The sequence below is a fragment of the Teleopsis dalmanni genome, chromosome 2 (genome assembly GCF_002237135.1).
Source record: "Teleopsis dalmanni isolate 2A chromosome 2, ASM223713v2, whole genome shotgun sequence".
Classification (NCBI taxonomy): Eukaryota; Metazoa; Arthropoda; class Insecta; order Diptera; family Diopsidae; genus Teleopsis; species Teleopsis dalmanni.
Window position 1 is genome coordinate 196,328,432 of NC_051847.1, and position 9,546 is coordinate 196,337,977.

The 9,546-nt window shown below is 33.1% G+C and overlaps 2 protein-coding genes across 2 annotated transcripts; one reads left to right on the forward strand and one right to left on the reverse strand.

The window, feature by feature from the left end:
- Positions 1 to 5,212: 5,212 nt before the first annotated feature.
- On the forward strand, positions 5,213 to 6,277 carry LOC119676505 (protein ALP1-like). Its single transcript, XM_038087744.1, has 2 exons — positions 5,213 to 6,029; positions 6,261 to 6,277. Exons 1-2 carry the CDS (start codon positions 5,213 to 5,215, stop codon positions 6,275 to 6,277), a joined length of 834 nt encoding a protein of 277 aa, XP_037943672.1.
- Positions 6,278 to 6,361: 84 nt separating this feature from the next.
- LOC119676506 lies at positions 6,362 to 7,870 on the reverse strand. The gene is made up of 4 exons (XM_038087745.1): positions 7,860 to 7,870; positions 6,927 to 7,071; positions 6,447 to 6,848; positions 6,362 to 6,370 (listed from the first exon to the last, which is right to left on the reverse strand). The coding sequence occupies exons 1-4, from the start codon at positions 7,868 to 7,870 to the stop codon at positions 6,362 to 6,364; spliced, it is 567 nt and encodes a 188-aa protein (XP_037943673.1).
- Between the last annotated feature and the right edge of the window lie 1,676 nt (positions 7,871 to 9,546).

Below are 9,546 nucleotides of genomic sequence, written 5' to 3' on the forward strand. Positions count from 1 at the left end.
CGATGAAGGCCACTATTACGAACATACCATGGACCATTGATAATAATCCTTATGATGTTGTTTTGATATTGTTGTATTATCTGCCTATTTGACTCAGATGTGCAACCCCAGAGTTGAGATCCGTAGGCTCAAATTGGATGTAACACTTCGTTCAATAATGTGTGTGACTAACTAATTAAAACACATTTTTTTGCCAAAATTCGTTTTTATTCATCAACATAGTCCCCTTTTAGGGAGATACAATCATTCCAACGCTTTTGCAATCTTTCCAAACCACCTTTGTAAAACGATTTTTCTTTGCCTTCAAAATAGGCGTTAGTTTCTGCGATTACTTCATCATTTGAGCCAAATCTCTTACCACGGAGCATCTTTTTGAGGTCTGCGAAGAGCAAAACTGTTTTCTTCGCCATATGAGGCCGTTTCTTTGCGATTTCGTCTTTCAAACGCTCCAATAACGCTATATAATAGTCGCTGTTGGTGGTCTTTTCCATCAATTCTGGAGATAGTCGATAAATAATATTCCATGCGCATCCCAAAATACAGACGCCATAAACTTGCGAGCCAACTGCTGCGTCTTTGGTCGCTTTGAGCGGCTTTCCCCGGCTGCATGCCACTCAGCAGACTGCCGATTTGACTCTGGAGTGAAATGGTGGATCCATGTTTCATCCATCGTGGTGTACCGATGCAAAAACTCCGACTTATTGCGCGTAAACATGTCCAAACCGCTCTTTGAATCATCGATTCGTTGATCCGGTGTGAGTAAACGCGGCACGCATTTGGAAAACACCTTTTTCATACTCAAATGTTCGTGTATTGTGGTGTGTACACTGCCTGCTGATATCTGTAGAATGTCAGCAATCTCCCTCACTTTCACTTTACGGTCGGACATAATGATTTTCAGTGTTTTTTCAACGTTTTCCGGAATAACAGCGTCATTTGTCCGTCCAGTAGATGGAATGTCATCGGTGTCTGTACGACCACGTTTGAATTCGGCATACCAATAACAAATGCTTCTTTTTGATGGAGCAGAGTCCGAATAATGGTTTTCAAGCCATTCCTGGCATTGAACAGTAGTTTTTTTCATTAAAAAACAATGATAAATCAGCACACGGAATTGCTTTGAATTCATTTATTTTGAAAACTCAAAAGTAGCGTCACTTAAAGCACTGTAACTTGTAAACAAATGGTCGGATTAATATATAATTTTGACAGTAAGCCTAAAAAGGTTGCCACTTTCGAAAAAAAATATTTATTTAGTACTAGAGCCGCTATCTATGTGTCAGTCACACACATTATTGAACGAAGTGTTAGCACCTGCTTGTATATTATTAGCTTATTTTCGACTGACATAACGGAATATCATCCAAGTAACCACTTAATTGAGTTAAATTTAGGATTTAGTTCTTGACATTTTTTTTTGACGTGTTCACACATCAATGTACAGAGGTATATTTCTAATTTGCGTATACGTGAACACAAAATGTACAGTTTTCAAGGTACGTAATTTTATTTTCCATTTATTAGCCCACTCTAGCACATGGTTGAAGGCGTTTCAAGCCGCTTAGGTTGAGAGCGTTCCTTGTTGCAAAAGTTGCAATTGTTGTGTTATTTAAACTCGGAATATCATGTGTATATAAAAAATATAATAACGAACCAAGGATGCTACCCTGTGGAACGCCCGCTTTTATTGGACATATATCCGAATATATGTTTTCGCATGTGACTCTGAAGTATCTCTTAGACAGATATGATTCTAAAAGTATTGCGTACTCCATTGGCAGGATTATTCTTATTTTATGTAGCAGACCTCTGTCACATTTTGTCAAAGGCCTGTGATACGTCGAGAAAGACAGCAGAGCATACCGTTTTGTTTTCAAAGGATTTTTCGATAATATTTGTTATTTTGTGAATCTGGTCAATTGTAGATTGATAACTTCTAAAGCCAAATTGGTGAATTGATATAACATTGTGTCATCAGCAACTAATTTTGCTTTAAAATTATTTTAGTTTTTTCAATATTATATTAGGAATTAATGTACAGGGTGACAGCCCGGCCCTTCCTGACTGCAAGTCGCCTCGAGTTGCATTTCTTCTTCAAAATCTGAATCATCTTCAAAGTTGTCAATGTCAGGATATAGAGAACACCACAGCTTCAGCTTATCGGTTGTATATATTGATGAATATCTTCGAGTTTTGATTTTACGGTCATCCATGCCCTCAATCAAATAGCGGTCATTCCCAATAACTTCCGCTATAACATATGGCCCACGGTATTTCGGTTTTAACTTTTTTGACTCGCCAGTAGCTGATAGAACATTTTCGACTACTACCTGATCACCTTCATCATACCGTTTTGGCTTTTTATGTCTACTGTCAAAACGTTGCTTCCATTTGAAACGTGCAGCTTCTATACGTTGGGTTGCTTCATGTCGACGCGCAATCATATCCACTGGAGTATCATTTTGTAAAGCATCGTGTAAACGATTGGATGTTATATCTCGCAAATTGAAATCGAATATGAGATCGTTTGGAGCAAAATTAGTCATTGAGTTAATTTAAGTGTTAAGCATCCACTGTAGTGATCGGAGTTCTTCGTCCCAATTTTTGTTGTCGGATTTGGCTGTTTTTAGGAAAGATAAAATGGATTGATTTAACCTTTCCACTTGTCCGTTAGCCATCGGAGTACGAACCGCTGTCTAAACGTGTTTAATTTCATTCAGCCTTTTTTTTTTTTTTTTTTATTTAGTACTAGAGCCGCCATCTATGTATCACACACATTATTGAACGAAGTGTTAGTCAGAAAAAACTTTGAAGGTAAATGACGTCCCTCTATCGGTGATAATTTTCGCTGGCATGCCGAAGATACTGCTAAGTTCATTTAATGCGTTGATTATGGGCTGTGTTTTGGTGTTGCGAACAGCTTTAATAATCACATACTTGGTGAATCTGTCCACCAATACTAAAATATGCATATTTCTTTTTCTGCTTTTTATAAATGGACCAAGATGATCGGCATGCAAAATACGAAATGGCATTAACGGTTCCAATTCGTTAATATGGTATTCACCGTAGCTTCGTCCACCTGGTTTTCGATTAAAACAGCATTCGAAACAATTAGCAGTATAGCCTATAACAAACGATCTCATTCGAAAAAACTAATAAGTCTTCATAATACTGTTAATAGTTTTGTCCACTGAAAAATGACCTGCTTTATCGTGGCAAGAATTTACTATTTTCCAACGTACTCCTTTCGGTACGACCCATAGTTCTTGATGGTTTAGTTTTCGATATATTTGAGAATTTATGACTATGTAATCCTTTTCGATTTGCCTCCTCTGATTGGACTCGAGTTTGCGCTGAAGTATAGCAATGATCGTTTCCCACTTCGGATCTTCAATCTGCATAGCGCCTAATCTACCGTCTGTTGAAATTTTTATATGTTAAATTCCGTCGGCAACAGTTTCAGGTTCTCGGGCAGTTTCAGACGGATTCCTACTTAATGTATCCACATGGGACATACGTATCCCAGCTCGATGAACAGTCTCGAAATCAAAATCTCGTAGTTTCAACCACCATCTGGAAACTCACAATTAACGGAGTGGATGTTTTTAGCATTGTATAGCTGAGCAGTCGTTTACCACTCTAAAATGCTTTCCCACTAAATAAAATCGAGAACGCTCCAGTGACTCAACGTAGGCTAACACCTCTGGTTCGTAACTATGGTATTTTTCTTCCGAACTGTTGTCGTCAGATCGTTAAAATAATACACCTGCTAGACCAACAGCACTGGTATCTGTGTGTACTTCATGTTTTTGAGCGGATTTGAAATAGCCGAATAATTTTGTGAGACCAAGAAATCGGTGCACCTCCAACGTTTTCGGTCGCTCAAAATTTTTAATTGCATTTATGTTGCTTTCGCCTGGACATATTTCATTTTCATTTATTCGGTGGCCAAAGAAATTAATTTCTTTTAACAAAAAACTACATTTTGTTAATTTCAGCTTTAGCCCTTTGTCACGTAGAATATTCAAGAATTTTTGAAACCGCAGTATACCTTCTGATATTGTTTTGCTTGGTATAATAATATCATCTAAAGATGTAATAATTTGGCCCGCTGGAATTTTGCTAACCACTAAATTCATTACTGACTGAAAAATAGCTGGTGCGTTTACCAAACCAAATGACATATAGTTATACTCGATGTGCCCATCGTAAGTCATAAACGCAGTATACTGCTTACTGCATTCTTCTACGGCGATTTAATAATAGCCGGAAATCAGATCAATCATGGTAAAAAATCGGTTACCAGCTAACGAAGAAAACAGCTCTTCCATAATGGGTGTAAAAAAAAGGGGATCGGTAATTCCTATTTATGAACAAATTAGAATATAGTGCGTCGTCTTTCCGCCTCTTTAATTTTATCCACGGCTCAAATGAGTTTGTTCAAATGGAAAAAAATGTATTTTCTACTCACAATTTGTGTATTTGTTAAAGAATTTACCAAATTGCGAATAATTCAATAAAAAAAAGTAAAATAAAATTTGCACGCACTTTTTTGTTCAATGTGCTCACACAGACTTTATTAAGATTAAAAAAAATTATAGCAACAAACAAAAAACATTAATAATGAAGTTTTTGACCAGTACGTTTTATTGTTTAAGTTAGAATTTTCAATTAGGCTACTCTTGTCTTATTACTAGGATGCAAATAAAATTCAATTTATTTCATTTTTTCGCACGACGTTTCGTTGGTTATTTTCCAACATCTTCAGGGGTATCTAAAATATTTTTTATTTAATATATATGATTTTTATTTTTGATTTTTATAACACAATGTGAAAATATATATATAATATAATTTGTGATATTGTATACAAGTTAGAAGAAATTTAAGATGTTCTATTTGTTTTACTAATTGTTTCTTTTTCCTGCAATATGCTTTCATGTCTGTGCATGTGTCAATATTGTATTTGAACTTAATGTGGTTGAAAAAGTTCTTCATTGTTTAAATCTTAATTATTAAATATTAAAATATTTTTTTGGTTTGTTTGGTAAGCCTTCCAAATTTGTTTTATTAATAATGGAATTTTTAACCAGTACGTTTTATTGTTTTAGTTAAAATTTTCTTTAGGCTACTCTGGTCTTATTATTAGGATGCATTTTAGATACCCCTGAAGATGTTGAAAAATAACCAACGAAACGTCGGGTGAAAAATGAAACATGTAAGCTGCAGAAAGTCTGTCTATATATATCTTTGGTACGTTGGTAATACAGTAACTTATAGACAATTAGGAAATCTCTTTGGAGTGTCAGTTTCTACAGCATGGTCAACAGTAAAAACTGTTGCTACGTTTTTGATTTCCATAGGCCGAGATTATGTATCATGGCCACGAGGAGTCGCTGCATTAGATATAATAAATACATTTGAACGTAAACACAAAATACCAGGCATTATCGGAGCAATCGATTGTACACACATTCCCATTAAAAAACCACAAAACCATGGAGAAGATTACTTTAATCGCAAGCAACGTTATAGTATCGTTCTCCAAGCTGTTGTGGATGCCAATAAAAAATTTATTGAAGTTACTTGCGGAGAACCTGGATCTTTGCATGATTACAGAGTTTTGAGAAGGTCAAAGCTATATAGAATGGCACAATCAAGATACGAAGAAATATTTCCAAACTCGACATTTATTATTGGAGATTCTGCTTATCCTTCTACAAACTGGATTGTGTCACCTTACAAAAATTATGGGAATTTAACCGATAGTCAAAAAAAATTTAATGAAAAACACTCATCTGCTCGTATTGTAGATGAGAACGCTTTTGGTTTACTAAAAACTCGTTTCCGAAGATTATTAAAATTTACGGAGCAGACAAATTTGGCTGCAATAACAAATATAGTTGTAAGCGTTTGTATTTTACATAATATTTGTATTATAAAGGATGATTTGTTTGAGAATGCTGAATCAAATATTCAAAACAATGACGAACAGCAAGCTGATGAAGAGCATGAATTAGATCATGGTAATAATAGAAGGGAAAGACTTTTTAATTATTTGTTAAGAAAAGGTGTTATATAAGTTTATTAATTAATATATTTATTGTAATTTTTTAAATAGAAAATTTTGTTACATTTATAGAAACTAACTTAACTTAGTTCAATAAGTAATAATATTTTAATGTGTAAATATTTTGTAATTTATTTATTAATAGCATAAATTATATTTTATAAAATATTTACATATTTTGCGTAAGTTTTTCAAGTAACTTGAATTTATTTTCTTCCAATTTCAATTTTCTTTCCTCTAATTTCAATTCATTATCCCATTTCTTAATTATTTTTTGCTTCAGTTCATTCATAGTTTCTTTAAAAAATTTTAATTTCTCTTCCTCTATTCTTTTCTTAACAAATAATTTGTTATCATAATATTCTAGACGCACAGATTTTCTTTTGCGGTTAAATTTTGAAGGTTGTGGCAATTCCAGCATTTGCAATTCCTGCGTTGATGATTGTTGCGTCGGCGATTCCTGCGTTGGAGATTCCTGCGTTGGCGATTCTTCCGTTGGTGATTCTTGCGTTGGCGATAGCTCAGCGTGCGTTTGCACAATGTTTATTTCCAACTCTTCCAGCACCTCTATGTCTTCAACATAGCTGTCAAACCCTAACGTCGCAGTGTGATTATTTGAAATAATTGGTTTATCACCAAATATTTCGTTCATCATCTCCATGTAGGGTGGTAAGCATGGCGATGCACCAGTCCGTCTGTTGTTATCTTTGGCTGCTTTAAATGCACTTAGAAGTGTGCGCATTTTTCTTTCTAAGCAGACTGGAGTAAAGTCATCCTAAAATAAATATTTTTTTTTAATATAATTTAATTTATTTTTTTATTCAAATGATTGCAGAAGTTATGCGATACTTACTGCAATTCCATGTGCTATCATGTCCTCAAGTACATGTTGATATCCAAGTCTTTTTTTTCTGGTTTCCATAAACTCTTCCTTTCGTGCCAAGTAGCACTCTAGAAAACACTTCATTTCCTTTGTGGTCCACAGTTTACGTGTATTTCTATAAAAAAAATTTTTAGAAAAACTTTAAAAATTATGTTTGCTTTATTAATTTTATGTATGTAAACTACAAATTAAATGAAATAAAATAAATGTTACTTGGTAATAACTAACATAATAAAAAATTCAATGTGCTTAATACTTACGATTTCTCCATTCTTATTATTTCTTCGTTACTTTTCAAGATTTTTCAAATTTTTGAATTCTGTTTGAATTTTTATTTCCTCAATTTTTGACATTTGATTGCACTATTCGTTGGAATTTTCAATGAAGGTTCACAATAGTTCGCTTATTGCGTTGGTAACATTTTTTTTTTTACTGGCCGATGTGGTTGGCCAGCATAACTATGCTGGCCGATGTAGAGAAAATAGTGTTGTTGTTTTGCGTACATTGCGGCCAGTATAGGCCTGCATAGGCCAACAACTTGCTGTTTTTTGCCGTACTTGCGAGCCACCGAATACGCCTAATATTAATACACATGTTGTTCTTCTTGTGATTACTTTTATTGTTGTTGCTCCAAAGGTTGCTGCAATTTTTTGTAGTTTGTGTTCAGCATTTATTAAGAATTTCAACGTTTTTTCGTTTTGTTGTTTGTTTTATTAGATTTTGATGAATTATTAAAAATTTTTAATAGATGTTTTATTTAAACAAGTAGAGTATATATAACAAAATTATACATAAATATTGTTGTTGTCCTATATTGCCAAATAATACACACATGGAGTTCGGTTTACGGTCACTTTATTTAACTTTTATTATATTCTCTAGAGCCTAACTGCTGTCGCATACACATTATACATTTCTGTGATAGCTTTTCAGTTTGCAAGAATTTTAAATATCAATTAGTTTGAATAATTTAATCTAGTATTTAAGTTAACTAAATTTTTCTAAAAGCGATTATTTATTAAAACTAGACACAGTTTTTTTTCTAAATTTGATTTTTGTTTAATAAAATTTGTTTTATCATTTCAATTTACTTGTGTCTCGATTTTAGTTACTGATTAAAACGTTTTTGTTTTCTGGCCCACACATATTATAATTTAATTTTAACAAAATTGCAGTAAATGCTTATATTTTAACACCACAAAATAGTACAAAATTATATCAGCAAACAAGTTCCAATTAATAAAAAAATATGTAATGAGTTTAAATATATTTTATCATAAACGCAAAGCCTTTACCTGCTGGAACTTCTGCAATATTCGCTACTTTCTCATTTTCAGAGCTTTTATTTAGTAGCCTTTTGTACACATAATAGTCTTTCTTGATGTGACCTTTTTTTCCACATTTTATCATCATTTTAGAACGATTTTTAAAGGCTTTAAATTTGTTTCTGTTTTTAAAATAACTTGTATTTATTTTATTTTTATAACTTTCATTTTTGCACACCGCTTGTAAAATTTTTGTACTCTTTAGATTCACTTTTTAATTTTATCTCGTGATTAAAAAACCGATTTTTTACAAATGCTAGCGTTAAATTATCTTCGGATAATGTCTCAATGGCAGTTATAATTCCATCATAAGATGATGGCAGTGTTAAAAGTAAAAGAGACACTTTGTCCATTTCGTTAGCTCCCGAAGCTAATAACTCACTTATTAAATCATCAAATACCTTAAAATGGTTTACTAACGGGAAATCCCCTTTTAATTTTAAAGACAATAGTCTTTTTCGCACTGCTAATTGCGATGCTAAGCTTTTTCGTTCGTATATTGCATCTAGGTTTTTAAAAATTTGTTTTGCAGTATATTCAGTACTTGCAAAACTTAGAAACGAGTCACTTAAATATTCGATTATGACACTTTTAGCACTTCTTTCGGTTTTATGCCATTCTTCGGTAATTGTTTCTGGAATTTTACCATCGATTACTTTTAAGGCATCATTTTCAGCCAATAGTGCTCTAATTCTGAATTTCCATATAGAGTATTTTTCACCATCAAATGGTTTAATGTTTCTTTTTATTTTTTCCATATTCACGTCACTTCAAGCTGCAAAATGATATTAAACTCCAAAAATATTATGCACTTCAATTTGATTGTCTGCTCTTTCTAAAACAAGCAAATTCTAAGAACAGACAATAACAACAATGCATACGAGACATGGTGCCTGTCTGCCTATTGCAATTAGTGATTTCTTTAAATACGAATTTACGTGATCTATGTATTTTGTTATTGGGGTAAAACCACACAAACAAAATACAGTTCTATTTAATAACTGTATATCCAACAGACTCTTTTAAAATGGACCGTTTATGCTCAACCTTTGCTAATGACTGTTTTAAAATGGACCGTTTATGCTCAACCTTTGCTAACGACTGATTTCTTCAAAGATTTTTCTTTGATGTCTGAAGTCGTTCATGGAAGTTTTTGGATTGGATTTGACCAATCAAATTATAGCTTCTAAAAAAAAAACTATTTTTCTTAGATATTTCTTTTCTTTTTGTTTTAGATTCTATGCTAAATTTTCTTGCTTGTTCAA